Consider the following 18,295-nt stretch of genomic DNA (forward strand, 5'->3'; position numbering starts at 1 on the left):
CACACAAGCTAGTCGTTTGGTAGAACGGTCCTACTGACGGTTAACAACTTCCTTTTAGTTATAAACATATTTTAACGGACTGAGACAATTTCGCTCTTTTTACTCGGAATCATTAGTGCAATGAAAATCAAGGTTGAATCTCACGTGGCTAAGCTTTTTTACGACAACTCCAAGTAGCGAGAGAACTCGCATATCTTTCATTTCCTTCACTGAATATGGAGCTACACTTTCCCCATGAACCGGATTACGAATACAGTATTCTCAGCAAAGCCTCCTCTTACCCGACCACAATGAACCGACGTCTTCATTCTAACTGATAGAGTACATACATTTTTGTACGTTGTGATTCAATACACCGACCTGATGATGTGGCTCATTAAAGATTATATAAGGCTTTGAATCGTGGATTAAATCTCAATACCACTAACAAGGACGGGATGTAAAATAACGTCAGCATTGACCGAGTAGAAGAGGCTTACTTATAAGAAACCTTCTTAGTCGAAATCCTCACTACATTAGACAACACCAGCAGTGCAAACGTTATAACACAGCTAACAATCAGTGACGACGAGAGGACGGCAACAGTTTGGATCAGGTGCAGGAAGTAGACCCCCAAATGCCCTGGTACGGCAGAGAGTGGGGAGAGTCCGCTCTCCTTCTCGAAATACTCTCACATAGCCACGCGAATATATAGCCTCTGTCAGGGAAGTCCTACTCACTGCCTTCTCGTGGCATTACTGTTGTTTACGAAATTGAGAGGACGAATGGTGAATGTCCGGCGCTTTAACTGGGTTGGTGGACATAGAAAGTTCACCTAGGGGAGTTGGAAAACCCTGATTCCAAACCAAATGGTGCACATGGGCTCCAGTATCCTGAAGGAACAAATGACGTATGGACCAATCGTTGGTCACCGGCTACCATGGGACTGCATCTCCTTAAGATGCTCCACTGCCTTGTGGACTAAACTTTCAGGTCAATAGCTCGGGGTGTGGCCCCCTAAGAAAACCACCTGCTTCAGTCTGGGCACCTGGGCATTATCACATCCCTCACACAAATCAAATGAGATTTGTGGGGCGCATATTTATCTGGTGCTTCCTTGTATCAATATCTGTGTTTAAATAAATAAATAAAAATAAATAGTAGACACGTTTCGGCTGAACCGTGAAATTCTCAAGACATCTGAAAAATCGCTGCACGAAGGACACGTAGGAGTCTCATGTTGTTTCACTTTTATATGCCATCAAACATACCTTCATTCCAACCATCACTACCCTCTCTCTAGTTTGTACTTTGGGAAATTGTTGATAGACGCGTGGGAAGTATTGATATTAGGTTCTTTCGTTATTAGCACCTATTCAAGCATAAAGCCTAGCCCAGCAATTTTGAGATCTAGGCTGACTAATGAGTACATAGCTAAAGCGTGTGCGCTGCAGACCATTAATACAAAAATGGTCGGTTTAACCACTATTTTATGGAAGTGAGATGAATGTAATGCAGCGCAAATTGACTAAACTTTGTTTCTTATTTGCAATTGACGGTATCTCCCACCGGCGAGACTATAATTTATGGATGAACTGATCACACTTAAGATAGCAGGTCTTCGGGTTGGCCGCGAAATTCATTCACTCATCTGGTTAAATGCCATTTTAGCATTAAAGCTAATACCATTTCGTGATGAAAATATTAAATCTAATTTCTAATTGTAACACTCAACTGTAAATCCCAATGCCAATTCCTCACACTATTATATAACCCACATTTAACCCTGATAAGTAGGTGGGCGTTACAAGGTCATTAAAGCGTTGCTCAAAGGTCATCCATATATTAGTCTTACTCTCACAGCATTGGGGAAATTTCGAAGAAATCCCATCGAACCTTTGAGGGAACGTGTCAAATGGTTTTAAGATTTTTACTGGTTTGGGGTTTCTACCAAGAACATCCACTGAATTTGGAGGTAACAAAATCTTTAATAATTAAGGACACACCCACAAATACCCCAAAGGAGACTGGGATAGTTATCCGAAAAAAATTGGGGGAACTTAACGCTTGGTCACTACTAAATCATCGCTTTTTATTGATCACCCTGTGAAAAGGGTTGATTAATAGCCTGTCGATTCAGAAGCAATAGCCTTCAGCTTCTAACACGTTCGCGTCCACCATGAAGGGACGAGCTAATATACTAAGTGCAGTGTTTATGAAAAATTGATAGGGCGCACAAAGGAAATAGCGAATTGGTAATCCAGTGAAAAGAGACCATCCACTTACATTTGATAGACGGTTCTGCCGACAACGAAGCAACGCGTGACTACAAAATTACGGGCACTGCGACAAGGTCATGACAGACATATAATGACGGTTTAAAAGAAATATAATCCATAAATCCTTACTCAATATCATACTATAAGGTATCATACCTTCTTTCATAATATAAATAAAACTCTGTCTCCGACTACCGGATCATTTTGTCAGCGGAGGTTCGAACAGTAGTATTGTCAAATCCTGGGTATTTGGTACCATTTCAATTAACATTTCCATATTTCAAGAGAGAACTTGAAATATTTTAACAGACTGACTTCAGCACAGTGGAACGAAATCAACAGTATCAATGCTCCAACCTTCCTGAAATTATCGAAATCCTGCATTCTCGGTTTGTAAGGTCGGTCAAAAGACAACTACGGTGAAAGCGAGAACACACGAGGTCATGAGAACCCATGAAGGCGACTGGTTACAAACTACACTTCCCAATTGCGAAATGTAACACTAAAAGAGTAGCTAAGAATCTTACTTCCATATGTTGTAAGGATTCACGATTTCGTACAGAAAGGCAAAGAATGCTATGCAGTAAAACAGTAACGCCCGGAAAGCACTAACAAAATTTTTCCCATCTACAGTACGCTCTGAACCTTGAAAATGTGGCTTGAAAGGGTATTTAAATCACCTTCAGATCCATTGACAGATTGACACATTACCTACTGGGAACTTAGCTAATATGGTTCAAGTAGACACCTCTTACCCATCTACAAGGCCAGTTTAAAGGAAATCAGTTTGAACTATCATTCTTTCACCATAAAGCGAAGCAATTTATTTAGTGCCCTCTTCAAATACATAACTGCTTACTCTGTCTGTGTTATTTCATGTGATTTGAAATTCTATTTGACTATTGTTAGGTCCTGCTGTTTCCCACTCTTGATTTGTCTGATGGACACACCGATTTCTTCGATCGTTGGTGGAGTGACATCTATAGGAAGGTTTGTGTGCGCTGCTTCGATGCACCTCCTCCAGCTGGTTAGCTGCAATGTTTGTGGCTCTTCTGGGGTTACTACCGGTTTAAAGCCCGGATAAAGGAGGAGGGTTGGGATGATGTCAGCAACCCCATCCTGTAGAAAGCAGATTCACAGAAAAAACCACAAACCAGAACAAACAAATTAAACCGTCTAAACTCTGCCCTTACACTTGAAGGATCCTCTTTCAGAAGAAATATGAAATCTCATCTTTGGAAGTCGAGAGGCCAATATCTCTTCCAACGACTACAGCAACAATTATTATAGGTTATTTCGTATAAAACTGAGAAAATTAATTGTGACGAATGAAATTATCTTGACCTGAATTTATCAGTTTCGGATTGTCTTAAAAGTTCAATTGTCCTTGCTTCAGATGTAAATCAAGGGAAAACAGAAGAAATGTAGACAACTAAAAATCCTATCGTTATATGGACTTGTCTTATGTCGAGATTGTGATGGAGGTTTGTTTAGAATTCTGTGGTGTAAATTTTTTGAAATATCAACCAAATTATGTCGGACTCAAGGACATCAATGAGTTTAATACTTTGAAACCAAAACCGATGGTGTATCTAAACTTTCCACGAAGTTTTTCTATCAGTCGTCTGAGAGACATGATCACTTGAATGGGCGCAAATGTGTGATTAAACTATCAGTTGCTGTACAAACACTGAAAATTATTGTTGTGCCCTATGATGTTCGATTACGTTTCCAATTCTATTTCACTTTACGTAAATGACCGGAAGCCTTTATTTCTCTAAAGTGCTTGAAGATTCTGCTGGTTATTTCTATAGCATCAGGTAGAAGAATGATGAAAGTACATTATGCCTTAGGTGATACTGAAGCAATGAGACTTGATAGTAACATAGAAGACTTTCATAAGTCAAGCCTTTCAGTGAAGTTAGATCACTCGCTTGAAAAGAAATAAGAAAAATCATCTAAGTGTAGAGGTGATGTTGATTTGGTATTAGAGGTGGCAAGATCACAAGTAGTTGATTTGTCTTGCAGTATGTCATGGCTGATACACTGATAGCTAACACCTAAAACAATATCAGCAATCGTATACTCTAACTGATGATGACAAAATGAACCAATGCATGTGCGCAGTACAGTTTTGTTGATGACAGTCACGAATCTCAATCACCTGCTTCGAGTCAGAACTGTCTTTAAGAACTCAACTTTACAGGAGGCTCTGAATATATCAACGACAATAATAGGTAGCACAGTTACATCTGATTGATATGTTACCCATTGTCTTCTGATTTAACCAAAGTCGGCCCACAATGACTAGTCAATGGGATGTCGACACAAACAGATCCAACAAGGATCCACATATGAGCGCTAACGGCGTTTTGATCTGAACAAACCCATGTCACTCATCCTAACAAGTTAACGTTGTTGACTGCGTATGACTTTATGATGGCATATGTATCAACCCATGTGACTTCCTGAGTATTATAGACTATTTTGTAGAGCGGTTAACGCCACAGATAAATTTACCTTCAGATATGGCAGTTAAAGTTGCTGATAAGTATCGTGCTCAGAAAAATTATGGGAATGCAGAGCTATGACGAAGGAGTACGTGACTTTCCAGTGTAACGCGTTAACTGTCAGCTGAACCTGTTGGGTATATCATGTATTGCTTGAATCTCATATGGATAATTTCAGCATTGCCTTGACCAGCGTTTTTGAGCTTTTTTGTAATCCACATGCCATCCAGATGACGGCAACTACAGTGTCGAGCTCGGCCAACTCTACTGGGTAACCAAAACAACAAGGGATCTTGTGCTGTTTTGTTTGTATACATTTATCTTATGATTGTCGCATTTATTTGCATTTGTGGTTAGGTTGCGGAGGACAGATTAAGGCATGTGATAAATAATAACATCACAAACACTCGCACCTATGACTCAAATCATATCAAGCACAGGAAATGACCTTAAATGCACTGTTCATAAATCAACAGAATGTTCACCTAAGAAGAATTAAAAAGTCCCAACCGATGCATTGCATTACTGTAATACATGTCATAAGCGTACCACCTAAACGATTTTTGAACTAGTAAACTTGGAACAAACTTATATCACATGTTTGTCCCCTACATTTAATGTTACTATTTATATGAAGTTGATCATGCCTGTAAACTGACGTGAATTCTGTAATTATTATTTTCAAGATATATACACATATATGTTATTATTATTATTATCATCCAATGTGCCTCAGCACATTAAGAAGATGGTTTTTCAATTAAGTTTACTGAGAAAAAACCACCCTTCACTAGGCCTTGAATTTCACCCAAACTATTTTAATTCTGGTTAATTATCTAGGGATAGGATTATAACGTACAGATGACCTATGAGCGACGTCAAAATAACCTTGAGGGAATTCGCCAGCCTACTGTGATCTATTGGGGTTATAAACTTATACGAAAGATAAAAATGAGGATTTAGATTAAGAAGTTAGGGGTATGAATTGGAATTATGGTTTTCTTTTACGAAGTGACATAAGCTGTAACTTCAGAATCCCACTTAGCTGTGTGGATGAATGGATCTACGATTTACTTCCTTAAATCCAATTAAATCTTTTACAAATTACAGTCTTGTCTTTTTCGAGCCTGATATACATGTCTTATCCAGCTTCCTGATGTTCCATATACAGTTTATAGAACTTCGCCAATTGTTTGTTTTACGACTCCTAGTTTTCATCGTATCTAGTGATTATATAGCAATGCAAACATTTCCCTAGCACATGAAAAGAGTATCGACAAATGTTCGTCGCATTCGTAGCATTCCTTGTGCAACTGAATTACATCAGGGCCAAAATTGTTTACATTGCCGTTTTTATCTCCAAGAAAGAGAAGAACATGCAACTTTAAGGTTTTCAGAATACAGAAAAAAGGCCTTCCTGATTTAGCAGTGCCACATGCATCGCCAAATCATGTTATAAAAGTATCGGGCTTACTACAAAAGTGGTAATGAGTGAACTTTTTTTCTGATACTTTCAACCTACTGTTAAAGCTGGAGTTGGTGGAGTAAAAGAGCTTCTATACTGTAGAATCTTAAAAATAAAATCAACTGTTTGTTTGATGACACGCTGAAATCCTTTCGTAATTCAAGATATAACGAAAGGGTGATACAGTCACTGTATCTATTATTAATCATGTGATTAAAAACTAAAGGTGAAAAGTCCAGTCTGTGCATGAATCCAAAGACTCGTGTTGAACACAGGAAGTAAAGTGTAACCAGGAGAAGATAGGAATCCATGAAATGGCTGAAGCGATAGCAGCTGTTCTGTAATTACAAATATATTATAGGTGGCTTAATCATGAGCAATATGTGTAGTACTTGATGCCTCCAGGAAATAAGTAGGTATATGGGATCTGCTAACCATTTTAGGCACTAAAATCAGAATACCTGGGATGTCTATTTTTATGGAAGGAATAAGATATATTATGAGTTCCCTGTGACTTATTAATTAATGAATTCGGAAGAATGAAGCTAATACAACGAATAAATTATTGCAATAATTAGGAGTGTTTGAATTATGGTACAAACTTGGAATCCCGAAAAAAAGTGATTTAACCAAGAAGTACTAAATGAGCACGAACGAATGTATTGTATTTGGAATTCGAAATCAAGCAGTCATCAAGTACAAATGAATCACTGGTTCACACAAACACTACAATTATATAGTATCGTTGATTTTACTAGGGTAACTATGATAATTAGAAGTATTTGAATTGTAGTATAAACTAGTAATCCCCGGAATAACGCAATGTAATCAAGAAGTATTAGATGAGCCCGAACGAATGTATTGTATTTGGAATTCAAAATTACAACAGTCATCAATACGAAGAAGTCATTGATTTATTTAAACATCACATCCGCCACAGCTCGAATTGGAGTGTAAGTGTCTGTAATCGATTGCTCGTCTTCTTCTTAAGTTCATCTTACATCTGTCCGACGGTGTATTGGATGTAGACTCTGTATTATCTAGAATGCACTCATTAGTATTAGAATTAACAACCGAAATTGGAACAGACTCACCTGGGTTCTGGAATTGTATACAATCAGCATGCCGGCTTTGTAGTGAAACCATTGATATTTAGAATTTGCATCATGGACTTTCCAACAATATCCTCCCCCACGAAATAATGTTGGGTCCTTACTTCGCAATGTTTTAGCCAATATGACGTTCCCAATTTGCATTATCTTCTCAAATCTTACGCATCGACTACTGCATGTGAGTATTTGGGAATAAACACTGATATATGATTTGAGGTATTCCATCATGTGACTTTGACTTGAATAAAAATCATGATACATATACTTTTTGTTATTCATATTAGAATATACAGATGGATATGCATTGATATATGTAATTAACACATGTGATTTAACTAGGCTTGATTTACCTGCGAAACAATCGAATAGAAAACATTCATCTGCCTCATATTCATTAGGATAATCTTGAAATTGATTTGGATTCTCTGTCTGTGCAAACTTCACATCTGGGCAAACTGGTTCTCTGGTTGCTTCGGGAAATTTTGCTTTCCCATCTGATTCATCGTACCACTGACTAGGGATTCTACTCGAAACACATTGTTCGTGAGAATATGCAACATCTGATACGAGAACATCGGAAATGTGACTAGAGTTCGACTCATTAGGAACATATTTGTCACATTCATTAGGAATATCATTAGAGATAAATTGATTGTGAGGACCACTGACACTTGACATGATATCAGAATTCGATTTCTCTGAAATATTTTCCTCAGATTGAATAAGAGTTTCATTAGAGAATAATGGATCATCAGGGAATTCTGCATCTACCAAAACTGAATCTGGCTTTTGATCATGATTTGACTCATTCAACATTTTGTTCTCAGAGTTGTAAGAAATTCCATCAGAAGTATGTGAATTATCACGACAAACCATATTTGGTACAATAACATGAGAAATCCGATAAGTTTGTTGACTAAAAATTTTTGTCTCACAATGATTCTGGGTTTCATTCAACTCTGGACTGTTATATGACGTTATACTACTTCTAGATAAAGATAACTGATCATTGGAAGCGTCCATCTTAGCATTACTTTCAGCGAAATGAACCATGGTATTACAAACTGACTGAATGTGTCCAGTTATACCACATTTAAAGCATTTAGAATTACGAAATATACATGAATTACATGGGTGAAACTTGCCGCAGAACAAGCATTTACTAAACTCGTGCTCATCATCATGGACTGTTTCACAGCTCAATGAAGTATTATCTGAATAACTTTGATTACGCATCGAACTGCGACGACTTATTAAAGTGGAATTCCTGAAGTTCTGGAGAGTCATTTTATCGGATTTTTCTCTCTTACCGCATCCGGAATTTGTATACTTTATATGATCCAACAGTAGTTGCTTGAGAGTTGCATAGGGGAGTGAAATCGGTTTGTCTGGAAGTGCCAAAATCTTTATAAGGCTGTATGCTTCTTTCCCGATGAATGTAAGGAAATGGGCCACAATATTAAAATCCTCATCGTCTTCCTTGGTCATAGCCCAGATTTCGAACCTCTCCATGTACTCCTCAAAAGCATTAAAACCTGAATTTATATCCAACCGTTCCATTACAGGCTCAATCGCGACGCCAATATGATAATTAGAAGTATTTGAATTGTAGTATAAACTAGTAATCCCCGGAATAACGCAATGTAATCAAGAAGTATTAGATGAGCCCGAACGAATGTATTGTATTTGGAATTCAAAATTACAACAGTCATCAATACGAAGAAGTCATTGATTTATTTAAACATCACAGTAACCTTGGAACAGGCCTTCGTGCTCTCTGTACCACGAATCAAATGTAACACTAAATATACTGCTAATTCCAATTTAGTGGTTGAACTGATAACTGAATCTATATATGCTACTTACATTTTGTTGGGTGTATAAGTTATTATTATTATTCGTAAACAGCTAATTCCAACATAAGTATTGTGAAGAAAACCTTTCGGGTTTCTTCGGAAACGGAGTTACATAAGTTTCAATAACGTTTACATACTATTCATCACATTTAAGCAAGTTTTACAGTATTTAGAAGAATACTAAGTTGACTTTAAAACATAAGAAAGGAAGAAAAAATGAAACGTGCCGATAATTTAATAAGTATGTTCGTGGAACAGAATAAGAATAAATGGTAATACATGTATTACTCAAAGAGTTTAAAATAAATCACTATAGTAGTAAGATTTGATGGCAGGATAAAAGTTTATGCAGTGGTAGTTAAGAATGATGCAATGAAAGTCTTTATTTATATCAGAGGAGGATAGTCAAATGTCAATTAGAGAGTTATAAATACGTGGTTAAGATAAGGTGATTCTACAAAGTCAATTAACTGAAGTAGTCGTAATATAAGATTTTGTGTATTTAATTAGAAACTCTGGAGGAGTAAGAATACAATTTATATAAAAGGAATAAAAAAATGGAGGAAAGTTGACCAATAGGAGTACGCTAAGACGTAAGAACCTTCAACTCGATCTTCTTAGCCTTCTGCTGCCAGTTTTTCCACTTCTGACTGGGGTTGCATACTACTTATGTCAACAGACATAAGTAACATACATTATATTATCCATTTGAATTGTTTTTCCAGACAATCCGTCAATGTTTCAAAGTGTTTTGAGGAGCTAATTATTGTGTATTCTTCTCGTTGACAGTTGATGCGTTTGACACATTTAAAGCCCTCAAGGTTAATTTTCTATTCACTTGCCAGACTTTCATTCCCTTCATTCGACTAAGCTATCTATATTAAGTGTACAGCCGCTATCTCACAATAATTCCTATGTTTTTTTTGAGTTATAAAAAGTTGCCATTGAGGCCTTTATCTAAGACTGAGGTCATATTCATATTTGTGACCAATCACCGACAGTCATAAGATTCATATTAATTCAGACTGTCGATTACAATTACACAGTGTTTCTGTTATAAATAGTGACGGAGAAAATAGGACAATAAACTATCTACAAACTGACTCATCTTGTTTAACGAAATAATGCACTTATGTACTCTATATGTTAGACAAAATAAAGACAAATGCAACTCTTAGAATTCGTATGATTCCGATTTTGTAGGTCACTTTTATATGAAGGTTAAGTATTCCCTTTTGAATTAACTCCTCAAAGAAATACTTGGGGATCGTTTAGTAATACTATTGAAGAATTTTTCAAAACTCATGAAGCCTTGTTCATTCAAGATTGCGCTTTTACAGTTAGATAGCTAGACAGTGAACACGGCCGTATTTTGAAAATACAGATTCTTTACGAACAGTGGATAGTTTTTTCGTGTAAAAATCCTTATCACTGTGTTTGAATTCAAGTTATCAAATTTTTTCCGGTAGAGATTTAGTTAAACTTTAAAATTACTCCATTTTGCTGTGAACTTATGAACGTAACTTGAAAATTCGACATTTTGCTTATTCAATACTGTAACTAAAGGATGTAAAATTAACTTGAAAGAATATTTCGGAACATTTGTTTGCTGATTATCTTCATTTTCCTGTTGTGGTTTTTACCATTGCAACACATGTCAATCGCAAATCGTTTTAATCGAATCTAGATACACAGAAAAGGGAAGATATTCTTTTTCTTTAGTACCATTAGTGGTACAGTAGAATCATTGCTGATGACACTGATTATTCCTTTAATTCCATAAGCTATATAGTCATATTTTATTTAGGCCAAAATTGGATTTGTCGTATGATGTATGCTTGAACTATGGAACAATAAGTCTTGATATTTTGATTGAAACCTTTGGTTTATAATAATACTTTTACACAAATTATGATTTTAGGAAACATTATAAGTAGGTTGGAATAAATATTTTAATTATGATATATAATACTTAATGTACAATGTATTTAATAATACGATCTGTTCTTCTTTGGTTCATCTAGTTCTCTCATATGGTAGTTTAAGTAAAAATTGGTTTAATATCCATTTAATTTCTTTTTTAATTAATCATATCTAAAGAATAATAAACGCTTTTATATTTTTGTTTATTTTCTGAAGACTTTGACATGTTTAAATATATCCCAAGTTAATGTTCAACAACTTTCAATAAGTTGACACTTGTTCATAACTAAACATACCGGTCTATTGGAAGACTGAATACTATTAGAATTCCTCTTGTTGAAATTCAAATCTTTTCATGGAAGCTATTCCCCGGTGAACTGGGTGAACCATAACCACTTGAACGATCATCTGATATTGTTGTGGAATCATGAAAGTTTATGTCAAATGGATTTAATAAAGAACATAATCTATTATCTGTGTTCTTAATTAATTTATTGTCACAAGGACTTCGTTCAGTAGTAATACGTGTTTTGCACTTAGTGAATAGTTGAATATATGAAGCAATACATTGTGAATAGTTGAGGTTCATTTGATATTTTTGATTATTTTCATCATCATAATCTTCATCATCTCCAACATCAGTGCAATTTTGTCTTGTAATTGTTTCATTTGAACAAATACACGAGTTAGCAGTAGTTTTATTACTAATAATATTTCCTTTTTCTGGATGAGGCAGATTAATATCTCGTGTAAAAAGGTGTGGAAATAATTCCATGTAATCATGTTCACACAAAATAATGTTTTCATGTAGATAAAAACGATCTCCAATACAGAACCTAAATGTTTAAATGAAATAAAAATATTCATGAAATTTGCTTTTTTAATTGATTTAAATGATCTAATAGAGACAACAATTTCATTAAAAGAGGGATAAATCTTATTTTATAGGACTACCGTCAGTTACATAGTTACTGTTTAAAGGTGTATATCTTGTATAGATGAGATCTTAGTTCATTCGGTTTAAAATATTGAAATACAAAAATGAACTATACGATGCTTAAGGAAGTAAGAAAAACAGAACGGAATCTTATGAACTAGGATAGTGGATACACCTTAAGTGTAGGAAGCTGTATTAAACAAATTAAGTTCAGCTTTTGTTTAAAAGAATCTCATTGTCCATTTCACACTTTCTCTGTAATTAGTGATATTTTTAGGGAAAACATAATCGCTTCCTCTTAAAAACACATTTTTCACTTTTTTCTTAGAGATTATATGAACTGTTACCAGCATTATTACTGTATTAACTGATTAATTATTGTCGTTAATTAATCTTCTACAGTCAAAGTAATTTTCTCTTTGCTAGTTAGAGATTACTAAACATGATTGCACAATCTCGTCATACGTAACAAATTTTTGCATGTAACCTAAATTATTTACCGCCATTTATAGTTAATAAGACCACAATCTGTAGGAGGTAGTCAGCATAGAGTAATGCGATCTGGGGACTATTGAAAACCGGAGAAGACTGAATAGTTGTTCCATCCCAACACAGGGATCCCTAGCAGTACTCACTCACAATCCAGTCAGAGGATCTTCAGGCCCCATGATAAACTCCTACGTATTGGATACGCTTAGGTAGGGTCATGTGGTACTCATTGAAAATTCCAACCAACTTATTGTTACTTACTTACGTCTGTTACCCCTCGTGGAGGAGCATAGGCCGCCTAGCAGCAGTCTCCATAGAACTCTGTCCTGGACAATCCTTTCTAGTTCGTCTCAGTTGCCATTCATCCTTTTCATGTCTGTTTCCAATTCCCGAAACAATATTTTTGTTGGTCTTCCTCCTTATTGTTTCCCTTCAGGATCCCAAGTTAGCGCTTGCTTCGTGATGCAGTTTGATGATTTCCTCAATGTATGCTCTATCCACTTCCAACGTCTTTCCCAAATTTCCTATTCATCTGAAAGGTGGTTTGTTCTTTTTCGCAGTAGATTGTGTCTGACTGTATCTGGTCAACGGACATTGAGTATCTTGCGTAGATAGTTGTTTAAGAATATCTATACTTCTTTGATGATTGTTGAAATAGTTTTTCAAGTTTCAGCTGTGTACAGTAGAACTGTTTTGATGTTCGTATTAAAGATCCTGACTGTGATGCAGACCTACAGTTATCTTGAGTTCCATATGTTCTTCAACTGTAAGATTACTGTCCTTACTTTGCCGATCTTCCCCTTTAAATCTTCATCAGATCCTCCATGTTCATCGATGATGCTATACAGGTACGTGAAAGATTCAAAATCTTCCCGAGTTCCTCCAACAAATGTGATTGGTTTTCTCCGTGTTGTATTTTAGGATCTTGCTTTTCTCTTTTTGTATGTTGAGGCCTATTGGTACAGAGGCTGCTGCTACACTGGTTGTCTTCAGTTGAATTTGTTCATATCTATGGGATAGAAGGGCCAGATCATCTGAGAAGTCCAGATCTTCTAAATGATTGTGAGCAGTCTACTGTATTGCATGCTTCCCCTCACATGTGGAGGTCTTTATAATCCAGTCGGCCACCAGAATAAAGAGAGAGGAGGAGAGTAAGAGGCCTTGTTTGACTCCGGTATTTACTTGGAATGCATCCGTCAGCACGAGTTTGCACTGTAGTCCGTCGTATGAGTTCTGGATAATGTTGACAATCTTCTCAAGAACTGCTATTTGACTGGTCCTTCTGCTCTCCTACTTTGTCTGGACATTTCATGTACCTATATTAATTATAGGTCTGGTTAGAAGGGATATCGACCTCCGGATTTCCAAAGAATATCGACTTTCACCATGAGGCGTGATAATTCTTCTGAAAGAGGATCCTTCAAGTGTCAGGACAGAGTTTAAATGGTTTAATTTGTTTGTTCTGGTTAGCGGGTTTTTTTGCAGGGTTGTTTTCTACCGGATAGGTTGCCGAACACATGCCCCACCAATTGAAGTAATAATCACCACGAAATCACTTCAGTTCAAAACCAAATCCTGTTTTTTAACTTGAAAAGTTTCATATTTCAGTACTTGATTTACTTTTATCAATCTTATAATCATAAGACACTTTTTGTACAACATATTTTCTTCGAATTTTGCTGACACTTCCAATACATATATAGTTTGCTTTCTAAATTTCAAGCTAACTATATTGTTTCAAATGAATTTAAATCAGAAGGGGGTTTTGTGGAGATTTTAGTAATTTTATATTGTTGAGATCATGAGTCAATTGAAGCTAGACCACCATAGAAAACCGAGACTGATAGGTCGTGAGTTCAAATCTCGCGAGGCGGGATCGTGGATGCTGCTGAGGAGTCCCACAAGAGGACGAAACGGCCGTCCAGTGCTTCCGGGTTTTCCATGATGGTCTAGCTTCAATTGACTCATGATTGCAACTATAAAATAGTTTAATCTATTTGTAATGGTTTAAGTCTGAGCGATCAAAACATGAAGGTTCTCTGTCTAAATAATGCATATATGTTCACTTATCAATATTATTGCAATTTGTGATCGCATGCATATGAAATAAGTTTGTTTTAATGTTTTATTTCTTAAAAATATCTTTTGAATTCGTTTCATAACGTAAATATTATTATTATTATTAATAATAAAAATGATTAATTAATTAGTTACCTCATTTGACAATGTTGACAACAAAAACAAGATAAATGATAAACACTATTTTTTATCTTCATAACAAATTCATATGATTGTACTTGTTTCTGACAGATGGAACATTCACCTGTTTTACCATACAATCTAAAATGTAATTTTGAAAAAAGAATTAAGAACATTGTTCTCATATTGACATGTGTGCGAATTCGAAGATGGAATTTCCGAGACAGAACTAAAATAACTGAAAAGCTGTTAAAAATGAAGATATAATGGCAAGATCTTTAGTTCTAGTGAGATGACGTGACACGGGGAGTTGGTTGAATCAAAAGTATGACATTAACTCACCAGTAACATTGATCATGAGCCATACTATACCACAAAATAGTTGAAGCTAAAGGAATAAAAGAATAAGTTTAAAGTTGATGGGTACTCATTTCATGCACGAAATAACCCTTAGGACAATACATTTGTTACTCAAAAGTCCCAGATGAGTAATATGGCTTATTGGAATGGCGTTGAAAGGTTCCAAGCTGTCAAACAAATGATATCATATGAAAATAACAACTTGGAAAAAATTTAGTTGTTTTGATATTTAGGCTAATTTCTGTCTTGGTGGTCTTCATATGATAATAAGAAGAATGGTATCCAGAGTCGTATAAGTAAACTTTACGTTTTACTATGATCAGTATTATTCTTACCTTTTGATGTTACTACAACAACAATTATTTCTGCGACCTTCCACACCTCGATTTATTATGATCATTTTATGTTGTAGTAACTGCATATAGTTAATACTCGCTTTTATTTGTTGTCTCCTTTAATACTATACGTACCGTGTTACTTGTTCATGCAATTCAATTTTCTCAGGAGATCTCTAGAAAGTCTCGGGTACTCTCTTCCTCGTGTGAGATTACCAGTGTCAAACTAACATCATGTATCAGGCATTTGCTATGTCAGTGAGACTATAATTCAAGGACGAATCAATGAAATTATGGATTGCAGGTCTTTGATTTTGGCATGAAATCTATTCACCCATATCGTTAAACAACATCTTAGGATTATAGCTGATGTCGGTTAGTGATAAAAACTCTCACTTTAATTCCTAATCTTAAATTCTAACTTCAAATCCTAATCCTAATTCCTCATACTAATTTATAACCCTCTTTTGAACTTAGTAAGTAGGTGAGTAATTTCAAGGTCACTTTAGAGTCGTCCGTAAATTATAGTCTCACGAATTTGTCTAGTCATGTATAGATAACAAGTTCTACTTATAGAATCTCCAGTCGATCTTACTTCGAATCTTAACACTAGCAATACTATAGCAATAGTCAAAAGTAAAATGCGTCCCTCGTTGTACGGTCTTTTAACAGAATAGATTTTAATAGCTCATAGGAGTAGACATTTATTCGCAGAAAATCTAGTTCCAATCAGAATTAGACGATTGGAATAAAGCAACCTGGAATTTTTAGGAAATTTGATGTACTGATTGCCTGGTTACTGTTGATGACCACTAAAATTCCAAATGCAACTCAGTTTTATGAGAATTCTGGTTAGCGTTTTTCTTTAGAAAGGTTGTTTTCTACAGGATATAGTTTCCGACTCCACGCTCAACCCTCCTGCTTTAGCCGGGCTTGGGACCGGCAGTTTTATGAGAATACATGGTCGAAATTGACCTGCTGTTTAAAATGAACCTTTTGACTGATTTGTACTTAGTTTCAGATAGGCATAGAGGATGGTGCTCTAAATAAATTATTTTCCTGATTTAGTGGTTGATATTTGCAACTAAAGCTTACATTATAATTGACACAAACTTTCTAAGAAGTAAAATGGTGATATGATAGATTTAATTCTTTGGCGGTTAGGAAATAAATCTATCGGTTAACAGAAATTTTTAGAATATTCGTATCATCGTTTGTAGCCTTTCATTTAAAAACAGAAACTGATATAATTTATACATGGATTTCTACTTGAGTTTCTATCTTAAGTTAGGAACCAGCTTTGGTAAATTATATTTATTCATATGGTTATCTTAACAAATGAGGTATCTTGTCTAGTACAATAGATTTGTACTCTCAAGTGAAATTTCCATTTAAGATTTATGCTTTTCGTTGTTTTTCAATATCTGGAACGTAGGAAAGTATTATGCTTCCTGACTCACTTAATCTGTATTGTTGAGTGATTCAAAAGGAGTCAGTGTCATTTTTGAAATTCTGACGAATTCATAGCACAGTTAAAACAGACATTATTATGATAAGTATTTTGTATTTCAACTTTATGAACTAGTGTCATTTTAATTTATTGAAATACTTATCAATATACATTGACTACTGACTTACCTTAGATAATCTCTTCGACATAATGACATCCTAGCTTTAATGTAGAAAATTTTATCTAATTCGGCTAATCTAGCATCACAGCATATACAACGTAGACAATCTTCATGCCAATATTGACAATCAGCTAATAAGTAATGACTTTCTTTGATGCACTGCTTACACTTTGAGCAAAATTTCAACTCTGACATTATAGAATTTGGATTGTTCAAATTTTCAACGATTTCGTTTTTAGCTGTGTTCAACATTAAACCATGTGAATTCTATCATCTGAATTTAATGAACTGTTGAAAAGGAAAGAAGAAAAGCTTAAGAAATATATGTGAAGTTTGTAAAAAAGAGTGGTTGTTGGACACAAGCTATTCAAGTTACTGAAATTTATACGATTAGATTAACTTTATGGAATGTATTGTTCAATGAGTTTGCATTTCAGTTAGTGTATAGATAAAAGTTAGTATTTCAAAAAATATGTCCAGGGTTTTTCAACGTTGTCATATGGTACACTATACACCTAAGATATTAACTAAAAGCGAAATCACATTACAGTTTTGTTACTTGATATTAACTCGACTTTCGAGTTAATGTGCATTACAAGGCAATCCCTGACTAGGAATCCGGAAGGGAGGCGGAAAAGAGGAAGGCCAAAGAACACATTACGTCGGGGAATAGAAGCAGATATGAAAAGGATGAATAACAACTGGAAAGAACTGAAAAGGAAGGCTCAGGACAGAGTTAGATGGATAGTGCTGGTGAGCGGCCTATGTTCCTCGACGAGGGGTAACAGGCGTAAGGAAGTAAGTACTTGATATTAAGTCTTAGTCACTTACTTTTATATTTAAAAAAACCTTTCAGCATTATAAGCAGAAATGATGGTGGCTAGAAGTGGAATCTAGGACATGGGTTTCGTCCTATTTAGGACGGTACTTAACTCCTCCTGTAGCTCCTCTGGGGGTTACTGTCGGTCCCAAGCCTGGGTAAAGGAGGAGGGTTGGGCATGGGGTTAGCGACCCCATCCCGTAGAAAGTCAACTCGCTAAAAAACGCCAACCAGAAAAAATCATTCAAACTCTGCCCTGGGAGTAGAAGGAATAATTATGACGTCTCATGATGAAAGCCGAGTTCCTTCGGAAGTCATGAGGCCGATGCACCTTCTTACAATCAGAGCGACAATTTTTATAGGTACATGGAATGTCCGAACAATGTGGGAGACCGGAAGA

At 35.7% G+C, this 18,295-nt stretch overlaps 1 protein-coding gene across 1 annotated transcript; it reads right to left on the bottom strand.

The window, feature by feature from the left end:
- Positions 1-11,467: 11,467 nt before the first annotated feature.
- Smp_174610 (rhombotin, putative) lies at positions 11,468-17,327 on the bottom strand (the record flags this gene model as incomplete). The annotated part of the gene is made up of 3 exons (XM_018793220.1): positions 11,468-11,960; positions 14,765-14,890; positions 17,083-17,327. The coding sequence occupies 3 exons, from the start codon at positions 17,325-17,327 to the stop codon at positions 11,468-11,470; spliced, it is 864 nt and encodes a 287-aa protein (XP_018647163.1).
- Positions 17,328-18,295: the final 968 nt, after the last annotated feature.

Source organism: Schistosoma mansoni (assembly GCF_000237925.1).
Source record: "Schistosoma mansoni, WGS project CABG00000000 data, supercontig 0204, strain Puerto Rico, whole genome shotgun sequence".
Lineage (NCBI taxonomy): Eukaryota > Metazoa > Platyhelminthes > Trematoda > Strigeidida > Schistosomatidae > Schistosoma > Schistosoma mansoni.